We start from the raw sequence: 18,343 nt of genomic DNA, 5'->3' as shown, positions 1-18,343 counted from the left end.
GTCTCTTTTTTGTATTATTTTATATTTCCCTTTCAAATACTGATTCAATTCCATCAAAAAGTACAAAAACAGATTTAACAATTAGGTGAATAGAGATTTGATGTAATAAACCAATTGTTGTTTTAAAAAGGAACTAAATTTTGAAACAAAATGTTTGCATTTTTTCCTGGGCATGTCATGGTGGAAAATGAATCAATACAGGAAATAGCAATTCAAGGTTCAACCTTTTTGATCCCTTTTACTTGATCCCAATTCTTCTTCATCTTCTGTGGCTGTATCATGCCCTCTATCCTTGTGTGCAGACTCCTGGCTCTCTGTGCTGGTATCGAGTTCTTCCCGAGTCATGTCCTCTTCACTATAAAAGAAAAAACTACATTTACTACCAGAAAGCACATATATATTCCTTTATTTCTCCACCACCCCCCCCCCCCCCCCCCAAACACCAAATAAATGTTCTTCTTTTCCTGGAGTACTGTTCCAGTCACATTCCATTACCTCAACCCAAGCGAAAATTCATCATGCCCTCACAACACAAGAAATAGGAGTATGCCAGTCAGTCAGGCCTGCTTTGCCATTAAATAAATCATGGCTGATCTGATTTTGGCCTCAACTCCATTTTCCCGCTGCTCCCCATAACCCTAGACTCCCCTATAGTTCAAAAATCTGTACCTCAGACTTTAATATATCAAAGACTCTGCCTCCAGTTACAGAATCATAGAATGATTAGTGCACAGAAGGAAGCCATTTGGTCCATCCTGTCCATTCCTGCTCTCTGCAAGAGCTACGCAGCTCGTCCAACTCCCCTGCCTTTTCCCTGTGGCCCTGTAAATCTTTTCTCTTCATATAATTATCCAATTCCCTTCTGAACGCCACAACTGAATCTGCCTCTGCCATACTTTGAGGCAGTGCTTTCCAGATCCTAACCACTTGCTGCGTAAAAAGATTTGTGTCACCTCTGGTTCTTTTGCCAAACACTTTAGATCGGTTTCCTCTGTTTCTTGCCCCTTCCACAAATGGGAAGGGTTTCTCCCTATCTACTCTGTTCAAAATGCTCATGATATTGAGCACCTATCAAATTTTCTCTCAACCCTCTCTTCTCTAAGGAGAGCAGCCATAGCTTCTTCAATCTATCCAGATAACTGGTTCCAGGGATAAGGGACATCATTATCGTAAATCTTTTCTGCACCCTCTCCAATGCCTTCACACCATTTCTGAAGTGTGGTGACCAGAATTGAATAATACTCTATGCCTCTATTTATAAAGCCCAGAATCCTGCATGCCTTTTTAACCACTTTCTCAACCTTCAATGATTTGTGCACATATACCCTCTTTAGAATTGTATCCTTTATTCTATATTGGCTTTCCTTGTTTGTCCTACCAAAATGCATCACTTCACACCTCGCTGCATTAATCATCATCTGCCACGCATCCATCCATTCCACCAGCCTATGTCCCTTTGAAGTCTACCACTATACTCAGGTCACAATACTTCCATGTTTTGTCATCTGCAAATTTTGAAATTGTGCCCTGCACACCCAAGTCTAGGTAATAATTATGGATCAAGAGAAGCGGTGGTCCTAATACCGATCCCTGAAGATCCCCACTATATACCATCCTCCAGTCCGAAAAACAAATCATTCACTACTATGGTTTCCTGTCACTCGGCCAACTTCATATCCATGCTGCTACTGTTCCTTTTATTCCATGGGCTTCAATTTGGCTGACAAGCCTATTATATAGCATTTCATCAAATGCCTTTTGGAAGTTCATGTACACATCAACTTCATTACCCTCATCAACCCTCTCAATCAAAAAACTCAAAGTTAGTTAAACATAATTTTCTCTTAACAAATCTGAGCTGACTTTCCTTCATTAACCCACAATTGTCCAAGTGACTTAATTTTGTCCCAGATTATCGTTTCTAAAGGCTTTCCCACCATGAGGTCAACTTGACTGGCCTATAGTTGTTGGGTTTATCCTTTTTCTTAAAAAGGAAATGTTTAACATTTGCAATTCTCCAATCCTCTGGCACATCCCCTTGTCCAAGGAGGATTGGAAGATTATGGGCAATGACACTGCAATTTCCACCCTCAGTACCCTCCGATGCATCTGATCCGGTCCTGGTGACTTATTAACTTCAACTACAGCCAGCCTAATACCTCCTCTATCAATTTTTAGCCCAGTGTCTCAGGTACCTCCTATTTCACTACAACTTTGGCATTATCTTCTTCCTTAGTAAAGACAGGTGCAAAGTATGCATTTAATACTTCAGCCGTGCCTTCTGCCTCCATGTGTAAATCCCCTTTTTGGTCCCCAAATGGCCCTACTCCTCCTTTTACCACCCTTTTACTATTTATATGCCTATAGAAGACTTTTGGATTCCCTTTATGTTGGCTGTCAGTCTCTCTCTCTCTCTATAGCATGGCAATATTCTCTTTAAATCAATACATCTTTCCTGAACATCTTGCATCCAGGAACATTTAGTACCCAGTCCTGTCTTCCTTTGAGCTGGGTCTCCGTTATTGCCACAGCATCATATTCCCACCTGGCTGCCTGTGCCTGCAGCTCACCAATCTTATTTAACATTCTGTTCACATACATGCACAGTAAATCTAATTTCAACCTTATTGCATTCCCTCTTACACCGACCCCACCTAATATTATACTAGTTCTTACTCTAGTGCCATCTGTATCTCCCAACTTTGTGAACCTTGTTTTTCCTCTGTTATCACCTGGCTCCCAGGTTAGTTTAAGCCCTCCCCAATAGCATGATCAAACCTCCCCATTAGACATTGGTCCCAGCTCTAGTCAGGTGCAACCCATCCGACCTTTATAGGTCCCATCTCCCCTAAAATCAATCCCAATGTCACAGGAATTTAAAGCCCTCCCTCCTGCATCATCTCTCCACCCACACATTCATCTGCTCTAACCTCCTATTTCTATACTTACTAGCACATGGCACTAGGAGTAATCTGGAGATTACTACCTTTGAGGTCTTTGCTAGTTTCTTTCCAGGCTCCCTAAAATCTGTCTGCAGGACCTTGCCCTTCTTTCTAACTATGTTATTGGTACTGATATGGACCACAACCATCACCCTCAGACAACGCTGTAGACGCTCGGTGGCATCCTTGACCCAGGCAGGCACCATACCACCCTGGGTTCACGTCTGCAGCCACAGAAACACCTGGCTGTTCCAATATAGATTCCCCTTTCACCATTGCTTTCCCCAACTCCCTCCTGCCCTGTCTGCACAGCTGAGCCAGCCATGGACTTGACTCTAACTACACTCCCCAGAAGAAGCACTCTAACCAGTATTCAAAACCGAATACTGGTTGGACAGCAAAATGTACTCGGGGAACTCCTGCACTACCTGCTTGGTGGTCACCAATTCACTCTGCCTGCACACCCTTAAGCTGCAGGATGATCACACCCAGAAACATGCTATCCACAAAACTCTTAACCTCAGATATACCGCACTAGTGCCATCTGCCACTTAAGCTCCGAGACCCAGCGCTTGGCCTGCTGCAGCTGACAACACTTCCTGCAAGTGCGGTTGTCCAGGTCACAGGAGTTCCCACATGGTACAGAGCGTGTATGTCACAGGCCCAAGATTCCCTGCCATGGCTCTACTTGTTAGACTATTAAGTATATTTTAGGTAAGTCAGTTAAGATTTAAATAAGTGATTATTTGCCAATCTGCTGCTTCCCGTGCGCTGACCACTTTATTTTATCATGAGTTAACTTAAATGTTTTGCTTAACAGTTAGCTATATGCCTCAGATTTTACTGAAAAATTCAGAGCCCTTTAAACATTACTGTTCCTTACTATTGAATTTTAACCTTAGCCCCCAGATCTGATTAATTGAATATGATTGTGATATGAAATTATCAAAATGATTTAGATTTTTATACCAATTAATTGATCTAGTCTTACTTTTTGGCTGACTAATTTAAGTCAAAAGCTTCCCGCTATCCTTAACCCATGTGACCTTTTGTCCTGTGACATCACTTTCATGATATTTTTCCCCTGTCCAGGTCAGACTCTCAGTCCAACCTGAGTTCCCTGGGGTATAGAATTCCAAAGATACACAACCCTCAAAGAAATTCCTCATCTCCATCTTAACTGGAAGAGCCCATATTCTGAAACTATGCCCCCTAGTTCCAGATTCCCCCATGAGGGGAACATTCAAGAACCATAGAAAGGTTACAGCATGAAAAGAGGCCATGCAGCCCATCGTGTCTGCGCCAGCTGAGAAAAAAAACTAGCCGCCCATTCTAATCCCACCTTCCAGCACCTGGTCCATAGCCTTGCAGGTTAGAGCACTTCAGATGCAGGTCCAGGTACCTTTTAAATGAGTTGAGTTTCTGCCTCCAGCACCAATCCGGGCAGCAAATTCCAGACACCTACTACCCTCTGTGTGAAAAAGGTTTTCCTCTAATCTTTCTGCCAATCACCCTCAATCTGTATCTCCTGGTAATTGACCTCTCCGCTACGGGAAACAGGTCCTTCCTGTCTACTCTATCCAGGCCCCTCATAATTTTGTACACCTCAATTAAGTCACCCCTCAGCCTCCCCCGTTCTAAGGAAAACAACCCTAGCCGATCCAATCTTTCCTCGTAGCTGCAATTTTTCAGCCCTGGCCACATTCTTGTAAATCTCCTCTGCACTCTCCCCAAAGAAATTATGTCCTTCCTGTAATGTGGTGACTAAAACGTACGCAATACTCTAGCTGTGACCGAACCAGTGTTTTATACAGTTCCTGCATTACAACCCTGCTTTTGCATTCTATACTTCAGCCAATAAAGGAAAGCATTCCATATGCCTTCTTCACTTTATCTACCTGTCCTGCCACCTTCAGGGACCTATGGACATGCATTCCAAGGTCTCTCATTTCTTCTACCACTCAATATCCCACCATTTATTGTGTATCCCCTTGCTTTGTTTGCCCTCCCAAATGCATTACCTCACACTTCTCTGGATTGAACTCCATTTGCCAATTTTCCACCCACTCAACCAAACTACCATCATTCTGGAGTCCACAGCTAACCTCTTCACTATCAACTACACAACCAATTTTTGTGTCGTCTGCAAATTTCCCAATCACGCCTCCCACATAAAAGTCCAAATCATTAAATGTACCACAAACAGCAAGGGACCCAGAGAGCTCTGTGGAACGCCACTGGAAACCACTTTCCATTCGCAAAAACATCTGTTGACCATTACCCCTTTGTTTCCTGTCACTGTATCCCATAGGCTTTTACTTTTCTGACCAGTCTGCCACGTGGGACCTTGTCAAATGCCTTACTAAAATCCATGTAGACAACATCCACTGCACTATCAATCCTCCTCGTTACTTCTTCAAAAATTCAATTAAGTTGGTAAGGCACAACCTTCCCTTAACAAATCCATGCTGATTATCCCTGATTAATCAGTGCCTTTCTAAATGACATTTATCCTATCTCAGAAATGACTATTAATTTTCCCACCACTGAGGTCAGGCTAACCGCCTATAATGATTTGGCCTATCCCTTGCACCCTTTTTAAACAAAGGTACAAAGCTAGCAGACCTCCAATCCTCTGGTAACTCGCCTGTATCCAGTGAGGATTTGAAAATGATCCTCAGAGCATATGTTATTTCCTCCCTGGCTTCCTTTAATAGCTTGGGATACAATTCATCTGGTCCTGGTGATTTATCCACTTTCAAGGATGTCAGACCTTCTAGTACTTCCTCTATCATTATGCTCATCGTATCTAATAATTCACACTCCTAACTACAATGTCTGCATCATCCCGCTCATTTGTGAAGACAGAGACAAAGTACTCATTAAGAACATGCCCACATCATCTGCCTCCACGCATAAGTTACCTTATACATCTCTGATAGGTTCCATCCTTTCCTTAGTTATCCTCTTGCTCTTAATGTACTGATAAAACATCTTGGGTTTTCCTTGATTTTACCTGCCAATATATTTTCATGTCTTCTCTTTGCTTTCCTAATTTTATTTTTTACTTCACCCCTGCACTTTCTATACTCCTCTAGGATTTCTAAAGTATTAGGTTTTTTGTGACGGTCATAAGCTCTCTTTTTCTGCTTTATCTTACCCTGTATGTTTCTCGTGTTACGACTGAGGCGGGATGGGTGCACTGTTAATTCAGTCCCACTTCTCCACGGGTCACAGCATATCAATAAATTTTCCCATCTACCGAAGAACAGCTAATTACATACTCTTTGTCCCCCAGAATAAAGCACATAAACCTGGTTTCTTTGATCAACAAAATTAACTATATTAAAAAAGTGTTAACCAGTAATGAAATAAATCTATATACGAAAAGCTCCTTATTTCCCTAGCTCTCGTGCACACGCACATACATTAAAAAATGGTTCACCAGGGATAAAAGGATTTTGGTTTACAGCCATTTCCTACAAATAAAATGAATAAAATAACTCAGTTTGTCAAGTTCTGTTGGGAGGTTCTTCAATTTGGTGAGGTATCCCAGAGTCGACTAGTCGGATGCCACTTGATGTCTCTCCAGGCGAGATTGATGAATAGTCTGTGGATGGGTAGGCTTTCAAGGCAATTCAACTGCAGCAGGCTTCACATAGGTCTTCCATCAGGGTTGAAGCACTAGGTCTGCTTAGGTCTTACAGCAGCAATATAGCAGTGAAAGATTTCTTCAGATTTCAGGATTTCTCAACACACAGGAGGTGATAGGAACCACACTTGATGCAGGGATTCTTCAGAGACAGGAGGCAATAGGAATCTGCCACCTTTGAAATACAGGGTTTTTTCTCAAGAGATGTTGAATTCCTTTACAGAGAAAAGCAACACTTTCTCTGGGTCTTCCTCTCTAATCTCCAGGCAGGTCAAAAACCAAATTTCAAACTTCATCCAAATCACTGGCTTTTTTTTTTTAAAAAAGGTCCGAAGTGAAAGTAAAACCTTCCTGAACTGGTCACATGTCCAGACACAGAGTCGCCCTTGTCATTCAAAGTTGTGCTCGGAGGTGGTCAAACCCCTTGCTGGTTTCTTTAAAATTGCCTGCTTTCCTGTTCTTGTGTACACGTTCAGCTTCCTTTCAAAACATCCAAAAATCTCAACTATTTGCAGGTGTCAACGTCCACTGAAATCCTTGTTCAGTTTTTTTTTTTTAAAAACACAGAATTCTAAGTTTTTAATACAAAAAAAACCCTGGGAACACAAGATAACCAGGGGGCTCTAGATTTGGCAGTACCACCGTTTTTCTTTGTGGGGACATGTCTACATTGTGCCCAGAGAATCTCGCTTTTGAATGCCTCCCTCTAGTTTGCTACTGAAGTTCTTTCAAGTAGCTGTATCCAGTTCACTTTTGCCAGATCACCTCTCAACTTCATAAAATTTGCCTTCCCCCAATTTAGAACTTCTATTCCTCTTCTCCGTCCTTCTCCATAACAATACTAAATCTAACTGTATTATGGTCAGATTCTCCAAAACGCTCACCCACAGCTACTTCATCCACGTGCCCATCTTCATTTCCTAAGACTAAATCTAGAATTGCGCCCCCTCTCCTTGGACTTGTTACGTGCTGGGTAAAAAAGTTCTCTTGAATGCAGTTCAAGAATTTTGTGCCCTTCACACTGTTTGTACCCCAGTTGAAATTAGGGTAGTTGAAATCCCCAACTATTATTGCCCTATTGTTCTTGCACTCAGAAATTTGCCTACATATTGTTCTTCTATCATTTTCTCACTATTTGGGGTTCTATATAGTGAGCAACCAGTATCTACCCTGTCAAGCCCCCTCAGAATCATGTATATTTCAATAAGATCACCTATCCTTCTAAACTGCAATGTGTAGGCCCAACCTTTTCTCAGAAAACAACCACTTCTTCCCAGCAATCAACCTAGTGAGACATCTCTGAACTGCTTCCAATGTGAAGTACACTCTCCTGAAGTAAGGTGATCAAAACTGTATACAGTATTCTAGGTGTGGACTCACGAACGCCCTGTACAGTTGTTGCAAGACTTACTTACTTTTATACCCCATCTTCATTGTAATAAAAGCCAACAATCCATTTGCGTTTCCAAATACTTGCTGGATCTTTGTGTTTCAACATACAAGGACACCCAGATCCCTCTTTATGCAGCATTCTGTAGTCTCTTCATTTAAATATTTGGCTCTTCTGCTCTTCCTACCAAACCAGAAAACCTCATTTTCCCATATTATACTCCATCTGCCAGATTTCTGCCCACTCATTTAACCCTCCTATATACTCCCTTGCAGACTGCGTCCTCCTCAAGACTTGCTTTCCCACCTATCTTCATTATCGTCAGCAAATTTGACTACAATAGTCGGTCCTTTCATCCAAGTAATTAATATGGATTGTAAATAGTTGAGGCCTCAACACTGATCCCTATGGCACTCCACTAGTTACAGTTTGCCAACCTGAAAATGACACATTTATATCAATTTTATTTTCTATTAGCCAATTCTCTATCCATGCTAGTATATTACCCCAACACCATGGGCTCTTATCTTGTGCAGTAACCTTTTATGTGGCACCTTATCAAATACTATTTGGAAATCCAAATACACTGCATCTACTGACTCCCCTTTATCCACCCTGCTCGTTTCATCTTCAAAGAACTCTAGATCAGATGGCCTACATCCTCGGGTTCTAAAAGAGATAGCTGTAGAGATAGTGGATGCACTGGCTATGATTTTCCAGAATTCCTTAGATTCAGGAATGGTCCCGTCAGATTGGAAGTTGGCAAATGTTACACCGCTTTTCAAGAGGAGGTAGAGAGAAAACGGGGAACTACAGGCCATTAGCCTAACATCGGTGGTTGGGAAGATGCTGGAAACTATTAAAGAAGTCTTAACATTGCACTTGGAAAAGCATAGTATGATTAGAACAAGTCAGCATGGTTTTACTGAAGGGAGACAAATTTGACAAATTTATTAGAGTTTTTTGAGGATGTAACTAGTAGGGTAGGTAAAGGGGAACCAGAAGATTTTAAAAAGGCATTCGATAAGGTGCCACATAAAAGATTAGGCAAGATAAGTGCTCATGGTGTTGGGGGTAATATATTAGTGCGGCTAGAAGATTGCTTGACAGGAAGCAGAGAGTGGTCATAAATGGGGCATTTTCAAGTTGGCAAGCAGTGAATAGTGGGGTGCCACAAGAATCAGGGCTGGGGCCTCAGCTATTTACACTATGTTAATGACTTGGATGAAGAGACAGAGGGTAATGAATCTAAGTTGACTGATACAAAACAACTTGGTGGAAAGGTAAGCTGCGGGGAGGATACAGAGAGGCTGCAAATAGATATAGACAGGTTAAGTGAGTGGACAACAAGATGGCAAATGGAGTATAATGTAGGGAAGTGTGAACTTGTTCACTTTGGTCATAAAGATAGAAAAGCAGAATTTTTTTTTTAGAAAAAGGTGCGAAACTGATAAGTGTTGATGTTGAGAGAGATTTGGGGGCACTCGTACAAGGAACGCAAAGTTAACATGCAGGTGCAGCAGGCTATTATTAAGACGACAAATGGCATGTTACCTTTATTGCAAGGGGATTGCAACAAGATCTTCCTGGAGTACAGGAATAAAGAAGTCTTACTAAAATTGTATAGGGCTTTGGGGAGACTGCACCTGGAATACTGTGTGCAGTTTTGGTCTCCACATTTAAGAAAGGATATACTTGCACTGGAGGTAGCGCAGTGAAGATTTACTAAATTGGTCCCTAGGATGAGGGGGCTGCCATATGATGAGAGGCTGAGTAAATTGGGCCTATATTCTCTCGAGTTTAGAAGGACGAGAGGCGATCTAATTGAGACATACAAGATTCTGAAAGGGCTTGATAGGGTAGAAGCTGACAGATTGTTCCCACTGGTCAGGGAATCAAAAACACGGACACCGGGCTGGATTTTACCTTAGGGGGATGGGAATTCGCCACGGACGTAAAAGTTGGTGGTGAACCAGCTTCCGCCTGGCCCGGGGATCCGTCCCACATTTTATGAGTCCCTGGGCTTTAACTGTCCTGAGGCAGGACTTCCACCAGCCTGAGGGAGGAAGTTCCGCCTCACTGAGCTGCCGGCCAATCAGTGGGCCGGCAGCTCTTAGTCCCAGCGCCGCCACCAGGAGCGGTGGCCACTGCTGCGACTCCAGCCCAGCTGACGACATGGAGCCAGGGGTTAAGGTAAGTTGGGCATGCCTCACTAGGGAGATCAATCCTTTTCTGGTGAGGTTAAAGTGGTCGTTTGGTGGGGGAGGGGAACATCTTGTGTCCTGGGGGTGGGTTGGGACATAGGGGCGGCCCTCAAATCGGGCACACTGTGCCTAACTGCCATGGCCCCCCCACCCGGCACGTGGAAAGGCCAGCAGCTATCGCTGGGCAGTCTTTCATGCCCCCAGCATGCCCAGTTGCCACGGGTAAAATACCCGTGGAGGCGGGGGAGGGCCTTTAAGTGGGCACTTAAGGGCCTTGATTGGCCTCGGGTGGGCAGGCCATCCCCACTGTAAAGTTGAATGGAGGCGGGAGCGGGGTGGGTAGGCCTCCTGGAGCCTCCCACTCAATTTTACGCCGTCGCCACACCACCATCCGAACGGCTGGGGCAGTGTAAAATTCAGCCCACAGTCTCAGGATAAGGGGCCAATCATTCAGGACTGAGATGAGGAGAAATTACTACATTCAAAGGGTTGTGAATCTTTGGAATTCTCTATCCCAGAGGGCTGTGGATGCTCCATCATTGAATATATTTAAGGCTGGGATAGATAGATTTTTGGTCTTGCAGGGAATCAAGGGATATGGGTAGCAGGCAGGAAAGTGGAATTGAAGCCAAAGATCAGCCATGATGGTATTGAATGGCGCAGCAGGTTCGATGGGCCATACGGTCTACTTCTGCTCTTATTTCTTGTGCTCTTGTGTAATAAATTTGTCAAACACTGTTCCCATGTTGCTTCTGCTTGATTGTATTATGATTTTCAAAATATCCTGCTACTACTTCTTTAATAATGGATTCCAACAATTTTCCAATGACAGATGTTAAACTAACTGGCCTAGAGTTTCTGGCTTTCTGTCTCCCTCCTTTTTTGAGATGTTACATGTCTGATTTTACAATCTACTAGGACCTTTCCAGAATCTAGGGAATTTTGGAAGATTACAAGCAATGCATCTACTATCTCTGCCGCCACTTCTTTTAAGACCCTAGGACACAGGCCACCAGGCCTTCAGTCCCACAAGTTTGTCTAGGACTTTTTCTCTAGTGCTAATTGTTTCTCCCTCCCTTTTGCCCCCTATTTTCTACTATTGGGATAATACCACCTCCTCCCTTCTCTTGTCCAAGGCACTGAACACTCCTGCCAAGTGAAACAACAATTTACTTGTACTTCTTTCAATTTAGTATACAGTTGCTGCTCACAATGTGGTCTCCTCTGCACTGGGGAGATTAAAGGCAGACTGAGCGACTGCTTTGCAGGACACCTTCGTTCAGTCTGCAAGCATGACGCCAAGCTTCCAGTTAGCTGCCATTTTAATTCTCAACCTTACTCCCAATTCTGACCTTTCTGTCCTTGACCTGCTACAGTCTTCCAATGAAGCTCAAGCAAGCTCGAGGAAGAGAACCTCATCTTTCAATCTGGCACTTTACAGCCTTCTGTACTCATGGAGTTCAACAAAATTTCAGATTGCAACCCCTGCGCCTATTTTGTTTCGTGTTTCTTTGATGGTTTTGTTTTTTGCTCGTTTCTCTTATCTCCTTTGTGTTCAGATGGCAGCTATCCTGCCATTCACACTTCCTCTAGATACATTTTTTGTTTCTTTACTTGTCCCATTACAAGTCCCTTTGGCCTTGCACCATGAAATCTTTTGTCACTTAATCTTTCTTGCCCTCCACCCACAGACCTTCCCCTTTGTTTTTCCCATCCTCCCCAAAACCACCGCGTCCGCCAACTTGCTCAAAACCTATTGCATTTCTAACATTTCCCAGTTCTGATGAAAGGTCACAAACCTGAAACTAACACTTTCTCCAAAGATGCTGCCAAGTATGCTGAATATTTCCAATATTTTCTGTTTTTATAACTTTTTTCACTACTGTATTGATCTCATCCTTTATTAACAGAGCTACCCCACCAACTTTTCTTTGCTGCCTATTCTTCCAAAATATCAAGTACCCTTGAGAATTCAGTTCCCAGCCTTGGTCACCTTGCAACCACATCTTGTAATGCCCATCGGATCGTACCCATTTGTTGCTATTTCGCAAGCATTACAATTATGGAAGTTTATTCCACCTCAGGAAAGGATGAAAGGTTTATAATGGAGTCGAATCCTGATCTCATCCAGTGTTCCCCCAAATGCACTTCCAACAAGAAATCACTAGGTAGTAACCAGGAGCAAGAACAAGTGATTTCCCCTCATGAACCACTACTTGAGCTGAGATCAGTGGCCAGAGATTGAACCAGATGCATTAAAATGGCCTGAAGACCATTATGCACGATCCCGTTGTAGGACCTTTGCTAATTTGGTGCGGCGGTGGATAAAAGAAACAAGATGCCTAAAGTTGTAGATAATTACCTTTTTTTTAAAAAAAAAATGGAACCTGCTAACACATTCACTGCAACAATGGTTTGATACTTCAGTGTTTTAGTTCAAAGTGAATTATTTCTCACTCAAAAATAAGGTTCAAGAAAAAAAAAGGTATTATGTACCCTAAATTTAAACGGAACATGAGCAGGGAGACTAGCTACAAACAATGAATATTTTAAACTAGAAATTGGCGGTAAATAGACCATCAAGATAACCCCCCCCCCCCCTCTCTCAAGTCTAAAGCAGAGGAAACGATCACTGACCAACGCAAGCAAATCGATCACTGGGTGGAGCACTACCTAAAACTGTACTCCAGGGAAAATGCTGTCACTGATACCGCCCTCAATGCAGCCCAGTCTCTGCCAGTCATGGAAAGGCTGGACGAACAGCCAACAAAATCGATACTCAGTGATGCCATTGATTCTCTAGCCAGTGGAAAAGCCCCTGGAAAGGATGGCATTACCCCTGAAATAATCAAGAGTACTAAGCCTGCTATACTCTCAGCACTGTACGAACTGCTTTGCCTGTGCTGGGATGAGGGAGCAGTACCATATGCAATGCCAATATCATCACCCTCTATAAGAACAAGGGTGACCGCGGTTACTGCAACAACTACTGTGGAATCTCCCTGCCCAGCATAGTGGGGAAAGTCTTCGCTCGAGTCATTTTAAATAGACTCCAGAAGCTGGCTGAGCGTGTCTACCCTGAGGCACAGTGCGACTTTTGAGCAGAGATCCACCATTGACATGCTGTTCTCCCTTCACCAGCTACAGGAGAAATGCCACATAAGACAGATGCTCCTCTATGTTGCTTTCATGGATCTCACCAAAGCTTTTGACCTAGTCAGCAGACGTGGTCTCTTCAGACTACGAGCAAAGATTGTATGCCCGCCAGAGCTACTAAGTATCATCACCTCATTCTATGACAATATAAAAAGGCACAATTCAGCATAGTGGTGCCCCATCAGACCCCTTTCCTATCCTGAGTGGCGTGAAACAGGGCTGTGTTCTTGCACCTACACTGTCTGGGATCATCTTCTCACTGCTGCTCTCACATGCGTTCAAGTCTGAAGAAGGAATTTTCCTCCACACAAGATCAGATGGCAGGTTGTTCAACTTTGCCTGTCTTCATCAAGGAACTCCTCTTTGCTGACGATGCTGCATTAACATCCCACACAGAAGAGTGTCTGCAGAGACTCCGACAGGATTGCGGCTGCCTGCAACGAATTTGGTCTAACCATCAGCCTCAAGAAAACGATCAGGGGACAGGATGTCAGAAATGCTCCATCCATCAATATTGGTGACCACGCTCTGGAAGTGGTTCAAGAGTTCACCTACCTAGGCTCAACTATCACCAGTAACCTGTCTCGCGATGCAGAAATCAACAAGCGCATGGGAAAGGCATCTGCCATGTCCACACTGGCCAAGAGGGTGTGGGAAAATGGCGCACTGACACGAAACACAGAAGTCAGAGTGTATCAAGCCTGTGTCGTCAGTACCTTGCTCTACGGCAGCGAGGCCTGGACAACATATGTCAGCCAAGAGCGACGTCTCAGTTCATTCCATCTTCGCTGCCTCCGGAGAATCCTTGGCATCAAGTGGCAGGACCGTATCTCCAACGCAGAAGTCCTCGAGGCGGCCAACATCCCCAGCATATACACACTACTGAGCTAGCGGCGCTTGAGATGGCTTGACCACGAGCCGCATGGAAAATGGCAGGATCCCCAAGGACGCATTGTATAGCGAGCTAGTCACTGGTATCAGACCCACCGGCCATCCATGTCTCCCCTTTAAAGACGTCTGCAAACATGACATGAAGTCCAGTGACACTGACCACAAGTCAGTTGCCAGTGATCGCCAGAGCTGGCGGGCAGCCATAAAGGCGGGGCTAAAGAGTGGTGAGTCGAAGAGACTTAGCAGTTGGCAGGAAAAAAGACAGAAGTGCAAGGAGAGCGCCAACTGTGTAACAGCCCTGACAACTAATTTTATCTGCAGCGCCTGTGCAAGAGTCTGTCACTCTAGAACTGGCTGTTTTAAGGCACTCCAGGTGCTGCTCCACAAACCACTGACCACCTCCAGGCGCTTACTCATTGTCTCTCGAGACAAGGAGGTCAAAGGGGAGAAGAGGACGACGACTCAGGAGGGTGGACACAGATGACAGAGGAAAAAGTGCACTCCGATAGATAAAACAGAATCAAGTTTGAAATAAGTACAATTAAATGCTTTGACCTTTATGCATATCGTAACAGTGAATTGTGCTCGGCTACCTTAATTGAGTTCTTTCATGAAGTAAGAGAGGGCTGAAGAAGATTGAGTGGTTGATGTGTACAGGGACTTTCAAAAGGAGTTTGACAGATAATCACATTAAAGACTTGTTAACAAAATTGAAGCCCATGGAATTAAAACGTGCAGTGGCTGCATGGATACAAAATTGCCTAAGGGACAGAAAGCAGAAGTGAATGGCTGTTTTGCCAGAGTGGAGGGAAATATGCAGTGTCCACCAGGGGTCAGTGTGGGGACCAATGCTCTGAAATATAAGTGACCTGGACTTGGGTATACACGCCATCATTTCTAAGTGTGCAGATGACATTAAACTTGGAAACATAGCAGGATAACACCACACTTCAGGAAGACAAAGGCTAGTGAAACTGGACAAAGTAGCATGAAGCAAAGGTCTGCAAAGGAAACCCAACCTGAGCCCGAATGCTGGACCTGGAAGCCCGACCCGAACCCGACACATGTCGTCGGGTCGGGTAGCAGGCTTTTACATTAGTACATGGGCTAAATGCCAGTGGTCCGACCTGACGATATGCGTCGGGTTCGGGTCGGGTTTCCTTTGCAGCCCTTTAGTGTGAAGCAATGCATTTTGGTAGCAATAAGGAGCGGTAATACAAACTAAATGCTATAATTTTAAAGGAATACAGGAACAGAGACCTGGGGTACACATACACAAGTCTTTGAAGATGACAGTGTGCCTTCTCGACATGTCCTATGTTGTTTTGTAGTATAATGGACAAATTGGGTAACTAGAGTAGTCTATTCACAGGTTTTTAAAATTGCAATTCTTGATTTAAAAACAAAACACTCATGTTGCTTCATAAAAAATTAAGACTAGAGCACAACTTAGCTCTATACCTGGATTGTAATTCTTTATATGTCCAGAATGCATTGAGGTTTCCAATATGCACTTGTCCTTGCTCATCACACCAGATGTTTTATTATTTCTTCAATATGCCAACATTAAAAAAAAACAACTTACATTGCATTTCCTTTTGAGTTTCTTTGCTCCTCTTCTTTTATCTGCTCATGCCTATCCTTGATCTTCTGTTCTTGCTCTTTCAGTCGCTCTTCTTTTTTCTTGCGATATCTGTAAGGTAACAACTATAATTTCACTTTCTAAGGCTATGTGCAAGAAAACATCACAAGTATGAAATTCGTTGCAATTATGCTATCTTTTCCACAATGAAGGGAAAATAGACATTTCTCCAGTTTTTCTGAGGAAAGAACGCAGGTTTCAAACTGGATTAAAACAAAAAAAAAGACACTAGGGGCAGGGGTAGTTGCACCAGGAAGACGAGAGGAAAGAAATCTTGAAAGCAGTGATCTGAACTACTGTGAAACCAATCTCCAGGATGTGGATTTTCAAAAACCAATGCAAAATTCGATGCTGGAAGCCACTTTTAGGAAAGCCTCAGCCTTGCTCAATTTTAACCAAACTTTATTAAAATAATTAATTTGTAACCATCCATTTATAACTGGAACCTCAGTAATAGCTTCCTTAAAGAAATGCCATTATACTTACAGGGCATGTCCCAAGTGATGGCAGGCAGTTAAGAAAGCAAGATTACTGGAAATAATTCGGTGGAATGGATCAATAATTTGCTTTGAAGATGCTATGTAGAATTACGTCTGCTTCAGTACTGAAAAACGTTTGCACAAATTTCAGTGCAACTGTGCGGAGTGAATGCAGCAATTGACAGCAGAATTGACTTGTTTAGCATGCTTCAGACAAAAAGATGTGGGAGTTTAAGCCCAATTGCACACACTCAATCTAGACCAACGGAGTGCTGCATTGATGGAGGTGCAGTCTGCTTGTTCAGATGGCATTTACCATTAAACAGCAGGAATTTCTTTATATCCTGGCCAAAATTCCTCCTGCAACCAACACCACCAAAAACTAATTAACTGATCATTCATTTCATTTGTTGGGACCTTGCATGGTGACAGTCACTTTGCCAACCTAATAGTGACTATGCCGCAAAAATAACTATTTTAGTCTGAATTGATTTTGGATAGCCGAAGGCCATGAAAGGCACTATGTGAATACAAGCTTTTTTCATCCACAATAGCTGTACATAATTAAATAACTTATTCACCGATTGCAACATAGCTAGTCTGTCGCAACTTGCATCAGGTATTCGTGTATGTAGCCCATACCTTGCTGCAGCTTCTTCTCTCCCTTTGCGGTGTTGTTCAGCTTTCAGTTCCCTATATTCCTGCCTTGCCTGCTTCAGAATATCTACATTATCTTCAATGAAATCCCTTGTGGAAACCAGAGTCAGCAGTTGTCCACACAGAGCATGCAGTACCTTCAGCTTCTCCGCTGACAAAAGAATATGAAAGCGATTATAACATGCCACTTCAACACGCACATGGATTTTATGTTTTGTGCTTACTGACCTAGTCTATGAACAAAATTTATTCTTCACTTTTTGATGGCTTAACTGATCATATGTACGAATATGTAAAAGAAACTTTGGGTCCCTAGTCTTGCACATCTGTTTCTTTGAAAACTTTAGAGAAGTGGCAACGTTTGATTTGTGATATGAAAAAAACATGTTTTCATGCTTTTATTTTAAAAATTCTCAATTATGCAATAAGTGAACAATCTATCCCTGTAAGTACTGAATCAGAAACGAATCAAACTTTTGTCAGAGCAAATACTTATATAGCAGGAAAGAAAAACAAGCTTTAAAATTTTCTTTTTGTCTGATATCTTCATTACCTGATGTCAAATCATACACTGGAGTATTTGTTAATTTCTTCAACAGCGCTGGATTGCTCAACCTGAATTCGACACAGGCATTATCTGTGGCATCAAATCCACCTTGTTGCTGGTATCGATACTTTGCATTAGCTGGTGTCACATCTGCCCCTGCTGCCAGAATGTGAAGTCGGAGGATTTCAGACAGCGTGCAGCTATCAAGATCCAAATCACGCAATGTGCAGCCTGCAATTAATAAGCAGGAAAACATTTAGATGATTATCCTGTTCAACTAATATAAAAGTTTTCCCATTGCAAATGCAGACTGGAATGAAAAATGAAAAGCACCTTGATAGAGCTGGGGCCATGCAGCTGCAAAAGCTGCAACTGCAGAGACTGCACTTTTAGTAGGATCTAGATCTTCATCCAAAGCATCGGTTAAATCTATAAATAAAATTCACATGTTTAAATGTGTCAGAGGTTCATTGATTGTTTCTGTGCATAATCAAAGGCAGGTTCAAGAACACATCTTCAGCGCAATATGACTAAAAATACTGTATTTTGAAATCTCTTTATGCCAAGATACGTTTAATGAGCAAGCTGACTGCATCTAAACCAAGTATCAGGTTGCTTTTCAATTCTGTGCAGCCTCTTCTCCATCCACCCCCACTGCTAATAAGACTACAATGAAATTCAAATTTATGTACTATTGTAGCTTCTGCCAAGTGGCAGGGTTAGGATTATCAGAACTATAAATTTGGAGGTAGGAAGACGACAGGATTAAAAAATATTCCAAAC

At 42.8% G+C, this 18,343-nt stretch overlaps 1 protein-coding gene across 5 annotated transcripts in view; it reads right to left on the bottom strand.

Annotated features, from left to right (window-relative positions):
• baz1a (bromodomain adjacent to zinc finger domain, 1A) overlaps positions 1–18,343 on the bottom strand; it is a 100,103-nt gene that overhangs the window by 52,776 nt on the left and 28,984 nt on the right. For all 5 annotated transcript variants that reach the window (XM_068039307.1, XM_068039305.1, XM_068039306.1 and 2 more), the window contains exons 13-17: positions 17,894–17,989; positions 17,567–17,791; positions 16,999–17,164; positions 15,821–15,928; positions 225–355 (exon numbers count right to left, since the gene is read on the bottom strand). In XM_068039307.1, the coding sequence (XP_067895408.1) occupies positions 225–355; positions 15,821–15,928; positions 16,999–17,164; positions 17,567–17,791; positions 17,894–17,989 (726 nt within the window). The remainder of the gene's footprint in view (positions 1–224; positions 356–15,820; positions 15,929–16,998; positions 17,165–17,566; positions 17,792–17,893; positions 17,990–18,343) is intronic.

The sequence above is a fragment of the Heterodontus francisci genome, chromosome 9 (genome assembly GCF_036365525.1).
Source record: "Heterodontus francisci isolate sHetFra1 chromosome 9, sHetFra1.hap1, whole genome shotgun sequence".
NCBI lineage: Eukaryota > Metazoa > Chordata > Chondrichthyes > Heterodontiformes > Heterodontidae > Heterodontus > Heterodontus francisci.
This window is presented reverse-complemented; position numbering and strand designations above follow the sequence as displayed.